The sequence below is a fragment of the Alnus glutinosa genome, chromosome 10 (genome assembly GCF_958979055.1).
Source record: "Alnus glutinosa chromosome 10, dhAlnGlut1.1, whole genome shotgun sequence".
NCBI lineage: Eukaryota > Viridiplantae > Streptophyta > Magnoliopsida > Fagales > Betulaceae > Alnus > Alnus glutinosa.
The window spans coordinates 25,014,314-25,032,580 of NC_084895.1; the positions used below are offsets into that span (position 1 = coordinate 25,014,314).

The 18,267-nt window shown below is 34.8% G+C and overlaps 2 protein-coding genes across 2 annotated transcripts; both read right to left on the reverse strand.

Annotated features, from left to right (window-relative positions):
- Window positions 1–1,285: 1,285 nt before the first annotated feature.
- LOC133880323 (thioredoxin-like protein CITRX, chloroplastic) lies at window positions 1,286–6,466 on the reverse strand. The gene is made up of 4 exons (XM_062319272.1): window positions 6,090–6,466; window positions 5,706–5,828; window positions 1,911–1,991; window positions 1,286–1,586 (listed from the first exon to the last, which is right to left on the reverse strand). Exons 1-4 carry the CDS (start codon window positions 6,321–6,323, stop codon window positions 1,470–1,472), a joined length of 555 nt encoding a protein of 184 aa, XP_062175256.1. The 5' UTR covers window positions 6,324–6,466; the 3' UTR covers window positions 1,286–1,469.
- Window positions 6,467–9,929: 3,463 nt separating this feature from the next.
- LOC133880443 (trihelix transcription factor ENAP2) lies at window positions 9,930–12,290 on the reverse strand. Its single transcript, XM_062319393.1, has 2 exons — window positions 11,449–12,290; window positions 9,930–10,631 (listed from the first exon to the last, which is right to left on the reverse strand). The coding sequence occupies exons 1-2, from the start codon at window positions 12,085–12,087 to the stop codon at window positions 10,233–10,235; spliced, it is 1,038 nt and encodes a 345-aa protein (XP_062175377.1). The 5' UTR covers window positions 12,088–12,290; the 3' UTR covers window positions 9,930–10,232.
- Between the last annotated feature and the right edge of the window lie 5,977 nt (window positions 12,291–18,267).

An 18,267-nucleotide genomic window follows, 5' to 3' on the forward strand; every position in this document is an offset into this window, starting at 1 on the left:
CATAAACCTAATTCAGATTTTCCATGCATTCAATAACCCAAAATTCAAAACTCTTTTCACATTTATATGATCACATCAATCAATTTTTATTTTTCTCTAAAAGAAAGTCACTTCTTTTTCGCATTACCAAATAACTTTCTTTCACTTTTCTCTTACAAAAAATTCAAAATCCTTTTCATCTTTATATATATCACATTAATCGATTCTTATTACTACTAAAAAAACACAAAACAAAAAATGTGAATTATTTGCAAAACAAAAATTCCAAATGTTTCTTGGAATGAGGCATTTGAATGGTATTGAAGTGATCAAGTTAGGCAGACCACGTGAAGCGGAATAAGATTCTCTCCATTTCGAATAAAATTGATACTATTAATTTTATGGTCAGAATTTAAAGTTAATGCATCTAATGGTGTACATGATTTCATATTAACCCTCGAGACCCAAGAGTAGAGAAAACACAAAGGGAGCCCAATAATGAGGACGTAGTAAAAAGGGTGGTTGATGATATCGGCTAGATCGGAGGCCACGGTTCGGCCAAAGCTGAGTGTGGTGGTGAGCCACTCGGAGAAGGAGCCGATGTCAAGGCCAGAGAAGGTGTTAAGGGTGTCGGCGGGAGTGTGGTGTGGGCCGAAGCGCACAACACCATGAGCACAAAGTTTAAGTTATTTACTGCCAGAGAGTGAGTGAACAGCAAAAAAAAAATAAAGAGGGAAAGTGAAGCATGAAAGAGGAGAGAGGAAAAGCGAAAAAAAAAAAAAAAAAGTTAAAGGCGCTAATAGAGTGAAAATATTAAAAAATTCAATAGCGTGTGAAACTTGCGCGCCGGATTTGGAGTAAGAAACTGATAAGAGATAATTTGGAAAAATGATAAAGAATTCCATAAATCATGCTTTTATCTCCAAATTTTAGAGAAAAATTTGTAATAAAGAGCTTGATGGGAATGCTCTAATACAATGAATATTTGTGCTTTTTAGCTTTGTGCATAGGAAAACTTTGTCCTATGCACAGTGGGTCCATCATGCATCTATATGGGTCTCAGCACATGAATCTGCACCATAGGAGAGCATGAGTTGCAGGACATTAACCCAACCCTTTTTTCTTTTCTAAAAAGGCCAACGGCTGACGTGATATGAAAAACGGTATTTTCACATTAGCCCAATAGAATGAGAATATAACCAATAGCACCCCTTAACAAAAGAGAAATTCTATTTGTCATACCTCCGTCCCATTAGGTCGATGTGACAGTCCATCCCAAGTGGTTAATAGAGTTATCACTGCTTGCTAGGCAAAAAGAGAATTCAATTTTAGTTAAGATGTATATATGAGTGGACTGCAAACAAATTCCTGCATCCAAACGTTCCTACCACCCGTCTATAATACAAAATATAGCTACAAAATTGTTGATTCCAATGCAGTATTTGAGTTACATAAACTACAAAACTCAAGCTACTCACTGAAAGGCTCCTTCACATCTCATTATCAATTATATCCCTCATCATCTGGATTGGGATAAGCCCTTCAGTCCGGATTGCATCTTTACTTGGATCTGGACTAATAAAAAACAGTGTTGGCAAGCCTCTGACCTGAAACAAAAAGACCTCAAGTGGGTTTGTTTCCATTTTATAGCTGAGAGTCACCAAATTCAAATTCCACAAGAACAGAACTTTCGATTGCTCCATTACTTATTACTGTAGCAATGTATAGAGTACAACTATGGAAACACATGTGGGTCTGAATAAATAGTAGTACTACATTGACCTAATGTACCCAGAAAATTAACCTTTGACATTCAGAAACAATAGTGTACAATATGTAGGCAATAGAGTTAGCAATAGACCTGTTTTCTGTAAGAAATTTCAAGCAATCGATAGAGCTACAAGGTAAAAAAGTTAAAAGCAAATAATTACCTGCATGTCACGTGCAAATTCATACTCATCATCTGTATCAACCTTAACAATCAATGCATTTTGCTCATACTCCACAGCAAGCTGTGTCAGAAATTCAAACCCAAAAGCTATTCATGAGTTTGCAGGCCCTAAAAATCAAATTGTACTATGGCAAAAATTACTTCTTTTAAGGAAATTTAAAAAAGTACAAGAATTCTAGAACGAGCAATGTAATAAATCTGTATCCCAAGTAATCAAATCTTAATTTTACAATGAAATGAACAACAATAAGGCTCCCTGCTTGTATGGAGGCTACATCTGGTCATGCAGCATTAGTATTGCTTTACAATTCCAGTTCTCAGAGTTCCAAATTTGGAAGTTTTGCTTCTGCTAATAAATGGTGTTCGTTTTTACTAGGGTGTATTGAATCTGAAATTAATTCAAGATGCAGGGCTCCAGCTGGTGTTCCAATACGAATCTCCAAATTCATTGAAATCAAAATCAACCTAATGTCAAAACCTAACACTCTACATGTCAAATCAAGAAGATTAGTATATCAACAGCTCTTTTTAGTCCACTCAACTATAACAATTTTTCAGGCAAAAACCTTCAACAATGGATACCCTCATGGATATTCCGAGTGAAATCCATATTTGGTGATAAGAGAGAGAGATTTAATACTGACCTATTAGCTTAGCCATTTTTTATATTGGATTTGTATCTCTCTAATCCAATTGTTCTCTAAACTAGTAACTATTCCATTGAGCGTGTTTGGTCATGAAAATATATCTAGAAGTTCTTACGTCATTTGAAATCACCATATGTCTCTCTTCTCTTCTTTACAATTTCTAATAAGTGCAGACCACCAAATTGTTGTTATTTGGATCTTATCATAAGCTTTATTATTGAAGTATATATTGAGCGTGCATACAAACACAAAAATTTGAAATTCAGAGAAGGATTGCTTTTTTCAGGTAAGTTATGTCTATATAGGAATAAATAAAAAGAAATGTACAATTGAACGATTCAAACCATCTCCCCTAAAAGAAGACATGGGCATCACCAAATTTCATTGCTAAATGTTTAAGAAAGTAATCAACACCACCTATTCCTGTCCAAGCCATACTTCTCTCTCCAAAATTTTCTTTAAAAATAAAAAAAATAAAAAAAATAAAAAAAAAAAAAAAAAAGAAGAGGAAGAAGAAAACCTACTACTCACTTATCTTAAATTCCAAATTTAACATCATATAAAAGAATAGAAAAATCTGAATTAAACATGCATTCGTGTATACCCATTTCCATCAAATGACAGCATCTACTTCTCATGTACCCGAAAATAAAATTAGCCAAAATTCAGCGAACCCATCAAACAGAATCAACTAGACTTGAGAAACAAAGAAAGCATATCGAAGCTGCTGGTGAAGCAGATCATCACTTCATATAAATTTCGAAACTACCAATAGTTTGCAAAACTTGGGACAAGGCTAACGTGTCTAGTATACCTCTGGAGATTGTTATCACAACAAATTAACAATATGGAATGCCTGGATTTTTGAAAAGTAGGAATAATTTTGTAATGCAAGCATGAAATCAATGGAGATATTTTAACACCTTTCTCCGGATAAACACTTCCTAGGCACCAAACTTGGCCAATCATTTGGGAGTGGAGATCCTGGAAATGATCAAGCAAACAAATTACACTGACTCCATGCTTGCAGCATAACAAGTTTGAGACTGTCAACAACAATGTTTATAATCCAAAATGGATGATAACTTCATTGTTTGCTGCTCAAGAGATTGCTCAAAAACAAGCTAGCCACATTTCATTCATATCATATCATGCAAAATTGTAAAGTCTCCAGTAGCATATCCACATTTGTATAATATCCCCCCATCCAACAAAAAACAAAAGCAATGCTCTTCTTTCCAAGATTTTGTCTTACGTTGAAACAAATAAACATTTTTATTTTTTCAACTGTTAGAAAATGAAGCATGAAATATGGTTGAATCTTCAAAATCATCTTATTATGAAGAAACTTCAAAAACATATTTTTGAGCAACGCAGGTCTCAAGGATAGAAGATTACTACCTGCTTATGATTTATACAAGTACAGAAAAATTTACAAGCCAAACACTTGCAGTTATGTGGCATGATGCAGAATTGTTCAATTTAATATTCAATATGAGCTGCACAAACAAGTCAAGGTACATTGGCAGCGAAAAATGCTAACCTGATTATAAAATCTATGCAAGGGGTTTTGAAAATATTAAAGTTGAGAAGCGTTTTCGGTGGGGTTCACATTTGAAAAGTATTGTCCAGGAAATCCACAGAAAAAATTGTTTGGTAAACTTTTTAGCGTTTCAAAGAAACAAACACTAAACAAGTAACAAATCCGGCTCCACGCCTGAAAAAATAAACATGTGTTTTTTCAAAATATTCTTATAAGGTGTTGGATTTTTTTTAAAAGTGTGAATTGTTTTGTTTTTCAAAAAGTATTTTGTGTTTTGTTTTCTGAAAATTGTTCCGTTTGGTAACCCTTTTTTTTTAAAAAAAAGAAGAAGAAGTGTGTTTTGTGTTTGAATAGAGACTTTTCAAAACACTACAAAACATAGCATAGTTTCTTTTGTTGTGGTTCTGGATTAGTACCAAGTGTCTATCCCAAATAATTGCATAATACTCCAAATATTTGATAGATATTGTGGGAATACCAAATTTTGGTCCAATAAATGGTATCTGAATCACGAAAACCAAAATCTAGAATTTACAGACTACATTAAGAATTTGTAAGCATTAAGAAATTAAAACTTGATATATACATGACCCTTTCAACTTTCTTAGTGAGGCAAGAATTCCTTTTTGAATTTGTAGCCATCCATCTTATTCAATATATTTCAACCTTCTTTAGAGCCTCAAGTCTTAGACATTAAACTAGAAAGGAAAAATCCATGTGACAAACAATGCACAAGGAGATAGAAAACAAATCCAATATAAAAAAGTTAAGAAGTGAAAAATAATCATCAGAACCTCCATCAAGTATCCTATTTATCATTTGTGCACAAAAGTCAAGGATGCGAACCAGCTCATGGACACCTGAGGTACAACATTCAAAGTATTCAAACATCGGACATACAAATCCTCTGCTCCAAAACAAGTTAAAGGTAGAATAAATAAATCTAATGGCATTGAACTATTGTTGCTGTCACACAAGAAGTCAATCACAAAAAGAAATGTATCACATATTTTGATCATTCACCAAGAGCCAAAACCCACTGTCCAAAGACTCAAGTAGACCAGACAGTCAAAATGTGAAACCATTACCCAGGCATATCAAAATCATCAACTCCTCATAATCAACCACTGATACAAGACATTCAGAAAAGAGAAATGATCAAACTCGGCCGATATGACCGAGTCAAAATGATTGAATGCTGGTTGAATATGGTTCACCAATACTATCCTTCCAACTGATTCAATTAAATGTCCCTCTCCATTTCAAAATAGCTATAGGAGTTGCCTTTCCAGCAGCTTCAGTATCATGCCAACCAATAATCAACAAGTTCTATCAATTGCACTACTCTTATAATATTCAATGCTACCAATTGGGCTAGCTTGGAGATACTAAATCTTACAAAATGGATTAAATGTCACAAATAACCACCTTATAAGCACTAATTTGAATTGCAGATATTGAGCAATAACAAGACTAATTTGAATCTCAATTAAAATAAGAGCAGTTTATACAATCGAGCATATGATCACTTTAAATTACAACTAGAATATGCCATAATCAACATAATGCAGATATTAAGCAATACCATTTCGAGTTCTTGAGCCATCAAAATACAGGGTCCACACCACGTTGCATAGAAATCAATGATAATGGGTACATTTCTTTCCCCCTTTACCAGCTCTTGAACCTCCTGGGCTGATAACTTCTTCTGCCCACCCAAAAAAACTGATATTAAAATGGGGAAAAAGATAAAGATTTCAAACCCAATTTTGCTTCCAAATGCGCAAAGCCTCTATTCTTTCGATTCCCAAAAATAGTAAATAGCTGAAACCCAGAATTTCTTTTTGCAAACTCTATAACTTCTCTAGTTCTCCAACATTTTCTTAGTAACACTCAGAGCGTTCAGTTAAAACCCAACCCAAAACACAGACTTCTGATAAAGTAAATGGGCATTTTGTGCAAAACATACCACAAGATAGTCTTCTCTGACATGCTTGCCACGAGGGGGTTGGCAAAGCAACTTTCTTGGGTGTATTGAGAGTGAGAAAGGTGTGTTCTTGGTAGTTGTGGTAGTGGAAAAGAGCGAATTTTGTTGGTGGGTTTTCAAGGTGGAGTGAGGAAGAGAGAAGCGAAGAGGTGGTGGGGAATGGAATGAGAGGGTGGTTATGCTATGAGGTGGCGTGTGGATATGGAGGAAAGCCATTTTAGTGCTGGAAGAGAGACAAAGAAAGGGGTTTGGAAGGGGTTTACAGAGTGTTGGATTTTGAACAGCATAATCTAGCTGCAGATATTGCTGTTCTGTTTGGCTCTTATGATATCCATTTTCCTATCTGGAACTGAGATTTCCCTGAACCAAGCCAAAAGCGGGGACACCCTCCTCCTCCTCCGTACTTTCTTTATTTTTAGAGCATTTGTGTTTAGTTAATAATTATTTTTTATTATTTTCAAAAAATTTATTTGAGTTATTTTTTATAATTCAAATTCTACTTAGATTTTATTCTACTTTTTTTAATTTTATCTTAGATTTTCTAAATCATCAAAACATAATTTTAAAAAATAAGTTCTCTCGATATTCGTAATTTTGTATATAATATAAAACAGTAAAATATAATTAAAAAAAATCACACACCCAAACGAGCAGTTTTTTCTCAAATATTTTTTTTTTAAAGACTCACAAAAAATGACAATTTCACAACCTATTTACTCTTTCAAATTTAACTTTTGTCAAAGAAGCTTTTCAAATATCAAGAGCCAAAAAGTGAAAGCTATTTAATTTTTTAAGCTTATATATTTATATTCTCTCTCATCTACCAAGAAAAAAAATTAAAAGAATATTTAACTAAAATATACGTTTGTGTGTGTGATTTTTTTGGTATTATATTATACTATTATTTATTATATTCAAAATTACGAATATCGATGAAATTTATTTTTTGAAATTATGTTTTACTGGTTTAGAGAACTTAAGACAAAATAAAATTAAAAAATGAATAAAACTTAAGTAGAATTTGAATTTAAAAAACTTATTCAAACATATTTATAAAAAATAATCAAAACAAAATGCTACCTAAACATGCTCGTAAAGAGTTTGATGTTTGGTTTCTTTTAAAATTGGCTCTCCAAATTATAAAAAGTGAATTTTCTCTTCAATATCACTCTAATCACATATTATCACGTGTCACAAATAGTTAAAAAGTTATAAAATTAACATGTTTGGTATGCAGAATGAGTATTCCATTAGGAAATAGAATAATTATTACTTTTTCTTTTTTTGAACGAAGAGTACCTGTATTCAGATAAAAAAGGGGACCCAAAGGTCCAATTACAGTGGTTAACGTGTACAAAGACTCCCTAAACACAAAATTAGAACTAATTTTTGATTTGGGAGCAAACTACCTAAAAGCACCTAAAGATTACAAGAACATACATTGGAAGCCACTCTTAACAAATAAGCACCACTACTAAAATTAAAAGAGGGATGATCTACGTTAAAAAGCGAAAAAGTCCAATAATATCCGAGCATCAAAAAGGCAGCCTGCGATCTAACCAAAGAAAAAAACCGACAAAAGATTTGGCATCAATAGAGCATGTGAAGAAGATCGCACAACTAGAAAAAACACCATGCTGATGACACGAAAGATGGCCGGAAAGCTGCAAATTGTTGGAAAAACGGCGTGTAATGACCATGTGCTGAGCTCTGACAACCGACACGACCGATGCCTTTGGCAGCAGGAGCGGAGGTCGATGAGGAACTAGGTTGGGTGGTGCGTGTCTAGCAGAAGTCGGTGGAGGTGCGTAGATTTGGCTTCAAAAATCAAAGAAAATGACAATAAAAGTTCAGCCAAAAACACACCGTCGACGACATGAAAAGCCAGCCACTTCCCCAAACCAAACGTCTTGAGTTGAACCTTCCAGCCTAAACCAAAAGAAATAAACAAAAAAACAGAAATATAAACCACCATAGCCCAAAAGAGGTTAGGGGAAGATCAGTCACCTCCGGATTTACCGGGGAGAACAAAAACTCCACAGTCCTAATAGTTGGGAGAAATCTAACCTCCACTGGTAATTATTACTAAGAATGAAAGATGGTGAAATTAAATAGTTATTCATACTTTTTAGTTTGATGACATCGCATACTTTAATTATAATTGAATCAAAATTACTAAAAAAAAATCTCCACATTATTTATCCTTTTTTTTTTTTCCTAAAAAAACCTAAAATTAAAAAAGAAAAAGAAAAAAAGAAACTGAACATGAATACACCCCCGACGGCACATGGGGGTGGTGCGACCACCCCTGGCTCCATTGCTGGTTGGCTAGTCACAATATTCACGTAGTTTTCTACTTTTTTCTTTAAAAAAAAGTTTGAGGGAAAATATAAAATAATATAAGTGTCTTTTTTTCCTGGAAAATGTAGTATATTCTTTTAGGAATAACCATTCCTCTCTTTTTTAGAAAAATATATATTCCTTTTCGTAAGGAAATAATTATTCCAATGAGAAATAAACCCCTAGCTACCAAATAAAATAAAAAATGATAATTCTATTCCAATGGTCTATTCCTCCCGACCAAACTAGACTTAAAAGCAAAATTCTTATTAAAAGTGGGATAAAATTAACCACTTTAGGTTGGGTGACGTGGTTTTTCAACTGCACTTGATTTTTTTTTTTTTTAATAGACATGTCAAATGTGGGCACATTGACTGCATAATTATATCATTTATCAATGGTCTATATTATTTGTCATTATCTATGTATGCTCGATTATGCATCAGCATCTGCATGTGCTTTAAGCCTAAATGAGTATCAAACATATTAAATCACGAGATGATAGATTGTCACATGTTAAATCCAACAATATCATGAGAAAATTACAGCATAAAGACATTAATATAGCACAAATAATGGGTAAGATTTCAAGATTTACACAAAAGATACTCGAAACAAAAATTTAAAAACTTAAAAATAAATTTCCAACACATAAATTAATTTCAAGCACATAAATTTGTAGACACTTCGCTATAGAACCTTTTTGTTTTATCTAACAACATTTCTTTACTCTTTTTTTTAAAAATAAAAAAAAATAAAATAAAATTGAGCATAATATTGAAAACATAGATCTATGAAATACCCAACACAACTGCTCAAAATACCCTGCACAAATATATTGAAGGCAAGTTTGCAACTTTCCTTGTAATTTTCGTAGCTAACAAACCTCATACTAATTGTTTTTTTCTTCGACGTAAGCGTTTCTTAAAAAGCCGGATGCTCACAAAAACAAAGTGTATTTCCTACAAATGTTGCCCCGCTCTTCATGGAAATGAAGTTGCATCAGGATTTGACGAATCCATCCTCTACGGGATAATTGTCCTTCAATTTTCTAAACCTTAGGTTATGGAATTCGAAGGAGACAAAAGACAAGTTTTGTGTTTTAGAAAGAGAAGCAAGCCTTTTGAATTGGTCGTTCTTTCAAAAAAGTTAGCTATGCAAAAGAAAAGAGGGATAATTTGGCGAGTTCGTTTCTTAAAAAGTCACGTGCAACTTATGTGACTAGGCTTCCGTCTAAAACGATGAAAAGGTTCACGAGAAGTCTAACTTGCTACGATTAGATACTTTTTTGGGGTAGGGGGTGATCATCATTTTTTTAAGAATATTGGATGCGCACCAAAACGAAAAAATTAATGGTGTATATATACTTTGGCTTTTAATAGCAACTAATCTAAGAATTGGTTGTGACTATCACATTAATATTGTGTGATAGCTGTAAAATAAGAATGTACAGTTTCTAGAATTACTTTAAAAAAAAAAAAAAAAAAAAAAACAGTAACTATATATATAGCTTAATTTATGTGTAAATACACTGCAATATTGCTTAGAGAAAGAGAGGATTACAATGAGGTAGAGATGTTATTTTGCCTACCATATGATTCATTCAGGACTTCTCATGATCCTATTAGTACAATTAGTCAAATACCGATCTTTTTCAAGACTCTCACCTCTAAATTAAAGTTCCCTTTTTCCTTTTTCAGTGTCAGTACACAATTAATTAAGCCTATACATATGATTAATACTTAATAATTATCGTCATGAATCATGATGATCAACGATCATCAACTAGCTTCTTCCAATCCTTAATGAAGAATCAACACCTTTGCCATTAATGCCTGCAAAGAGCCTAGCAATCTCCAACTGGGTATTAGCAAGAATCTCTGTTCTCTTGAGATCCATTTCTCCTCTCTTTGCCTCAGCTTCGACTCTCATTCTCTCTATTTCCCTCATCGTCTCCATCCTCGCTTGCTCTGACCTCACCACTACTTCTGCCAGCCATCGTATGCTGTCTGCTATTTCCAACTCTTCCCTTCTCCGCCTCTTCTTCTTCTCCGCCATTTTCATCTTCATCTTTTTCGACCTCGATTTTTCCTTGTCACTGTAAAGGGCCGGCGTGCTACTGTCTGTCTCCAACTGGTTCTTGTCTGACACTTGGTCGGATAGTTTGGTTCCTTCTCCATCTTCCTGTCAACATCATGACAGTAAATTTACCAACACATGATCAGTTCAAAACCGAGTTGTCGTTTAAGGATCCTTTATAGCTTACCATGCACTTGGAAGAATATATATATATATACACACTAAGAGAATGAAATTAAGATTTTTTATTTTATCAACATAAAATGTAAGATATTAGTTTCAAAATTTTAGAAATAGTCACTCACGTGGGGAACCTTTTAAATTGTAAATGGAGGTAGCTAGATTGGACTCAAAATTCATACTGTTTTCCCCTCCATAAAAAATTAAAAAAAAAAAAAAAATAAAAAAAAAAAAAAAATTCATACTGTTTTCCCAAAATTTAAGGTATTAGAAGATGAGAAATTTAAACACTTAAAATAATATATACATTTATGACAAGTTCAAAAGAGTCGTATATATGGAAAAGAGTAATGTTATTTAGAAACTGACTGCTAGTTATATGATTGTTATATAATTATGATAACGTATTAGTAAAAATCAACCTTTGATCGGCACAAACTTTGTTAAAAGAAAAATTATTAATAATTCATTTTTACTGCCACTACCTTCAGGTGTATGGAAGTCAGTCTATTAAATAGCACTATGAACAATACTAAAAGATGTCTAGCTAATTGTGATCGATCAGTAGCAAGGTGTTCATGAAACATAGGGAACAAATTAAATGCTTGGACTGGAGATGGAAATTTCTTTATCTTGATCAATCCCCATAATATTGAATAAGTGATCACAGGTACCAACTTGCCTATAACGACTAGAATTGACAAAAAGAAATAAAAATAAAAATAAAAATGTTAGCACTGACCTTGGCAACCCTTTCAATACCATTGGATCCGTGCGAGTTTTGAGCGGTTCCAACTAGCGGAGGAGGAGCCGGAGGCGGAGGTGGTGGTTGCACGGCTGCCAGGGATGGCTCTAGCAACATTAAAGGAGCTGCAGACGGAGGCAGACGAGGAGGAGAAGGAGGCAGCGGCGGAGTCGGGGTCGGGGTGGGAGCTTGAAGGGGTCCATTTCCGCGGAGCAAAAGGTCAAGACGTGTGTACAGAGGCCATGAGGAGGCATCAGCAGTGGAAGACTCTGAGCGGTACCTTTTCTTCATTGACTCAATCTTGTTCTTGCACTGTGTCTGTGTCTTGGGCGACTTGGCACAATTGGCACGCGACGAGACATAGTGTGCAACATCTTCCCAGTCATGCCCCTTGAGCTTGGCGCGGTTTCTGAGAACCCATTTGGATTCATAGGCTTCAAGAAGGCTTGAAACTGCCCCTTCACTCCACTCATCTCTTTTCAACCTATCACCGCCGCCACCGCCACCCCCACCTCCACCGCCGGTAAATGGTTTTCTCGGGGAGTCTTCCTTGGTGGTGGTGGTGGTGTTATTGTTAGGAAGGAGAGATGGAGGAGGAGGAGGAGGAGTAGTTTCTTGGTTAATTTCTTTGTCCATCTCTCCCCATGCTATAAAGTTTTACCCTTGTTTAGCGGCTAACATGTATAAGGCTAGTTGAAGCATATAACTGTACTGCAGGAAAGAGAGAGAGAGAGAGAGAGAGAGAGAGAGAAAGAGAACCACTAGCATTAGAGAGGAAAAGAATGGGTGACATTATTAGTGGGAAGAGAAAGGGAGAGGGGGAAAGGAGGGGGGTTAGGGTTAGTGGGCAACCAAGAAAATGGTTTCACTTTTGTCAAATGAGTTAATGATGTTAACCTCCCCTAACTTTTTCTTTTTCACTTTTTGGGGGATGTTGGTTTTATTGTTTTTGGTTGGGTTATTTTGGCTGTTAGCGTTGATATGAAGCCAACCAAGACATCCACTTGGGTGGTGGTGGTGGTGGGTCGTCCTTCACGTGGGTCTGTCACCCACTCCATCCCCATCACCAATTCACTACCACCACCAACATCCATCTCCTCCACCACCATCCAATGTGCTACCGTCACTCAAAACTTTTGCTTTTTTTTTTGCCCATTTCTTTTTTCTTTTCTTTTCTTTTTTTTGCATATATATTAGCTTTGCCTTTTTGTGCCTTTTTGAAAGTTCTTGGTGGGTTGATTGATTCATAACCACTAGCTGGAGCCAAATGCTAATGGCTTTCTAATTACGTCTAGATTGGGGCAGCATTGATTCTCTGCCTAGCCTGCCCGGCCACCACAGTACATATGCTGCATGTACATCAACTATCAATTGGTGAACAAATTGCCGTTGAATAAAAACTTTGGCCTTTTATTTGGTTAATTAGTCCTTATCACAAACATCGATAAACACCATGATCTATGGCCGGCCTTTAACCTAGCTTTTAGCTAAACAATGGTTTTTTTTGGTCTCTTTTATTCCGTTGATTAGAAAATTAGCTAGGGCTATGTTTGGTGATGGTTTCAAAAAGGTTTTCTCTTTTCAAAACCAAAAATAAATTTCATAATGCAAAATGAAAACATTTTTTTTAAATAAAAAATAAAAAGAAAAAGCACAACCCACCTTAAAAAGAAAACAAAAAAATTAGAACATTTTTCCCACTTAATATTTTGAAAAAACGAGTGTTTAATTATTTATAAAAAGATTTAAGAGAGAGAGAGGTGGCCTGGCCACACAACCATGGCCCCAACGGAGGGGAAGGGTAGCCACATGGCCACCTCTATCAAATAGGGATGGTTGCATAAGCCCCTCAACAGAGGCAGCTGCATAGTCACCACGTACAATAGAACAAGGGTGGCTAAACAACATGCAAACCCTTTCCTTTACTAAGGGTGGGTGTACGGTCACTAAATATCTTTTTTTTTTTTTTTCTTTAAAAAAAATAAAAGTTACAAGTGAGAAGTCAGTTCCACACATATTTGTGTTTTCTTAAAATTAACTTAAATGCTTAGTATTTGTTTGTTTAAAACTCAAAACATTTTCCAAAAAGTTAACCAAACAATTTTTTTTTAAGTATTAATTGGACCTCAATCTCACCTACAACATTTTCTCAAGTATGAATTGTAACACCTCGATCCTATATTGGGAGGAGATCAATAACTCATATAGAGTGAGTGATTTATAAGAGATAAATGAGTGTTAAATCCCACATTGCCTGTGAAATTAGGCTTTATAAGTGATTCTAGGGAAAGCTTCAAATTGACTAGTCCTTTTGGGGTGATAGCGCAAATGTGGCTAGCGTTTTTTTTTTTTGAGTCATTATAAATGGTATCAGACCCACCTAGTAACACAAAGTCATGTGGTATTGGAGCACTGTATGAAGTGGCCTTGACGAGGACGTCAGGGGAGGGGCGAAGCTACTATATATATATATATATTACCGTTAAATTTTTTTATTTTTTTAGTTTCAGCCCTCCCAAATTATTATTTTTCAATTTGGCCCCCTCAAATCCTAAATCCTAGCTCCGCTGTTGGTTAGGAGTTTAAATTGGGGAGTTTGTAACACCCAGGTCTCATATTGAGAAGAGATAAATAGCTCACATAAAGTGAGTGGTTTATAAGAGATAGATGAGTGCTAAGTCCCACATTATCAAGTTATTAGGTGAAACTGAGCTTTATAAGTGATTCTAGAAAAAGCTTCAAATTGACTAGTCTTTTTAGAGTAATAGCGTAGATGTGGCTAACACTTTTCACTGAGTCGTTACATGAATCCCACCGAAAGTATTTCTCAACTTTATATCACATAAAAAAGAAAAAGAAAAATTAAACCAAAACACAAAAAATACTTATTAAAATCATTAACAAATATAGCCCAAATGTATATAACTAATATGAGTACGTATAGCATTAATTGTAGTCATCTAATTATGGTAGAAAAAACATATATGCGTGTTGTAATTTGTCTACGATTACTTGCACGTTAACTCAGCCAACGTTTGAAATCCACCTGTCGTTGGCCCGTTGGGCGGTTAGGGGGGACTGGCTGTGGGGACTTGGGGACACCAGCTGGGACAATTAAACATCGCCACAAAGGGAAAGCTTACCACAAATAGGTCTCAATCGAGTAATTTTATATTTATAATTCTTTTACAATTCCTTGCCACGTGCTAGTATTTAATTACAGTCACATTTTTTTATTTTTGAGGGAAATTTAATAATTTCATTAATACACCCAAGGGGTAACATAGTTATAACTAGATTGAGTCAAACTCAGACCAATGCAGAGACTAGAACAATACAAATATCCCAAGAACTCAGATCATACCGACAGTTGCTACAAATAAACTTAGTCAATAGAAAGGTGCCTATGCGTTGACATATGAACCTCTACTTGCACTATGGAGTCGGTCACAAACAATCTGTGCTAAGAAGCTATGACTAGGCTAGATCTAACACAGAGCAAACTGCCAAATACAATCTGTAAACAAGAACAAGAACAAGAAAACACCCAAAAACAGAAGCTGACGTCGGAAGAAGCACCGCCAGAAACTACACACGCTGGAGCCAGAAGAGCCCTTGCAGCACCCGAACATTGTAAACTCCCGAACGCCACCAAACACGCCAAAAGAGATGGAACGTAGCCATCACGCGCGGCCCAAAGAGTGGAAAACACTCCAGCGGCAGAACCGGAGGACAACATCGAGTAAGACTGGAGGATGCGTGTCGACCATAGGACGGCGGAAAAGAGTAGATCTGGCCTTAAAGAATGAGAAAAACTGGAGCACACAAAAATCATTATGCTAGTGACACAAGCGGCGATCTCTCCTACTCCGGAGCCTCTCTAGAGTGTTATCTTGCCAAGAACAAAGAAAACCTACCAAAACTAAAAACCAAACCACACTCCATAGTCCACAAGGACTAGGAGGACTAAAACCACCACCGGAACAAGTCTATGGGGACTCAAAACTCCACAGCCTTAGTGGCTGAGAGACTCTAGCCTCCACTGGGAGCAACCCAGGGAGGAAACAACAACCTCTCTAGCCCTAAAAGAGCTAAAAGAGGAAACAAAACCGGGAGGAGGGAGGCTTGGAACCTCCCTCCCCCGGCAACCCACCACACTCTTTCTCCTCTTGGTCTCTCTTTTCTCCCCTGACGATTTAGGTGGGTTTTTGACCCATGTCAATTACATGCAGACACATGTTAACAAATTATAAAAGAATTAAAAGCGTTCCATTATTCATCACTAAATTGTACTATTTGTCTGACTTGAAAGTTGGATGTGGGTGGAATCAGTAAAAGTTAAAGTCCGTTAGAATTTACGATTTTAAAATGTACGATTTGAAAAGGTAAATTGAAAAAATGTAATTAAGCGTTTAACAAAATCACAGTTTTGCATTTAAAATAGTAGGTTAGTCTTTAAATTCAGCGTTTTAAAAAAAAAACACAACTTTGACTGCAATTTTAAAAGACAGTTTTTTGCATTTTCAAATCTTAATTTTTTTTAAATGCAATTTTTAAACGATTCATTTTTTGCAATTTGATTTAAAATCTCATTTCTTATTTACGAAATCGCAATCCTAAACATACCGGACCCTCAGTAGGTGATGTTCTTAGAATTCATTTAAGAAATGTTTGGTTTCATTATCTCGTCCATCTCCGTACCAAAAAAAAAAAAGTGTAAATCTACCATTAAATCTATGAGACCGCATGTGTGTTCACAAATTCAATAATAAATTTGCAAAAAAGATGTATAAGAGAATGACCGACGCCAAATGCCCATCTCAATTAATTTATGTAAAAAAAAATGAATTAATTTGTGCTTTTTATTAGAGGAAACAACATACGCATTATTGGGCAAATGATTCACAAATTAATCATTGAAGAATGTTAGATGGTCAACTTGCAAATGATTCGTCAGGTTCTTTTAGCTATGAAGTACAAGGAGAAACGGATTGCACTAGTTAATAATTTTTTGCTCGAATAATACTACTATTTACTTTATTGTCGTTTATTTTCATTTATTTCATGATTTAGATTCAATTCTACACGTTTAACGCTGTGCATATTGTCACATCATTTAAAACTTTTCAATAACGTGATACTATGTACACCTTAAATATAGCAAAATAAAAAACTTTTCAATAACGTGATACTATGTACACCTTAAATACAGCAAAATAAATTCTAAGCCATGAAATGAAACGGAGAGATCTAATCAGCCTTGGATAGAGATCAAGAACCCTTATTAAGGTTAGGATTTAAATAACTTTATAAGAGGTAGATGAACCATTTGATTAAAATTAATAATTACGATTTTTAATACTCCATGATCATGAAGTTACCATTGAAAATTTAGAAAATCTTGGTCCTATTGGTGGAAAAGTAGCAAAATTTTGGAAGGACTATCAAAAGTTTGCCATAGGAAAATAAATATATAAAGAGACATGCTAATTCTCCACAATTTGAACATAGGTTTTTTTTTTTTTTTTTTTCCTGAACTTTTAATTGAATTGAGAATATTTAATTATTTATAAGAGCTCCAAATTAAATGTCATATGTTATATAAGGGTAAAAGTATTGGATTTCTTCACCCAATTATAACCATTTTGGCCAAAAAGGGCACAATATAATTAATGATCTTTACAATTCAATCTAGTTCTGTGTTAGCTAAGAAATAATTTTACTAATTTTTTTCTTGATTAGCCTATGAAACAGAATGGGTTGATGTGGTAGTACCCTTTCAACTCTTAGATTTCTTTATTTTTTTTTTATAGGGTTAATCAAAGGGCTGTCACATTAGTCCAGTGAGATGAGAGTGTAGTATTAACATTACTCTAAAACCAATACTTCTTCCAAACAAAGGATTTGGACAAAAGAAAATTAGAAAGTTAGACGATTTCATGTCTTACTGGCTCCAAGATTTCGTAGGTCCAAAGTGTATTTTAAACAAAGTTGCATAAGTAGTTTCGTTTGGAAATACATTTGAAAAAAGTAACGCTTTGAAAATGCGAAAAAATCCATGCTTTCGAATTGCTAGCATGATTTTAACGGACAAACCACAATTTTATTAAACGTTTAATTACATTTTTAAGGAAGGCGTTTCCATCCATAAATAAGTGTGGGGTCCATACCACACCATATGGCACTTTGAACGAGTCCAAATTTAAACCAAAGAAAAGGTACTTAATTTACAATAATCAAAAAGTTTAAAAGTACATGGTGCCTTTGAAAGGTGGTTGAAAAGTAGATGAAAAAAAGAGAGAAAGTGGTGGGCTTTTGAGGAGGATAGTGCCTTGATAATAGTCTTTAATCTTTAGCGTTGTTGGGGCAAATGCTAACAAATATTAGACTCAATAATCATGAAGATTACATCAGCTGTGGAGTCTGATTGGAGCATGATGGAATAAATGTTGAAGCATAGTGGAGACTGGAGACTACCTTTTTGCATTCAGTCTTATTGATGGGTTGAGAATTCTCTTGCTTATTTTCAAATTATAGTTTATTGATATCTAGTGGTAATTTTCTAGGGTGGGCCTACTTTTGCTAATCAAAAGTTAATTAATTACATGAAAAGTGGTATTAGTCACCACCCAATATATTAAATAAATAACAGTGTCCTAGCCTACTGAAAAAGTGAAAGACAGTCTATGAAAAGCCCAACTCAATTCTATTCAACAATAGTTTTACTTTTTCATTTCTCAGTGGGTCAGAGATGCCAATAAACTCACTGGTAGCTTTTAGTGAAATATTTGGATATTTTATATTTATGTTTGAAGG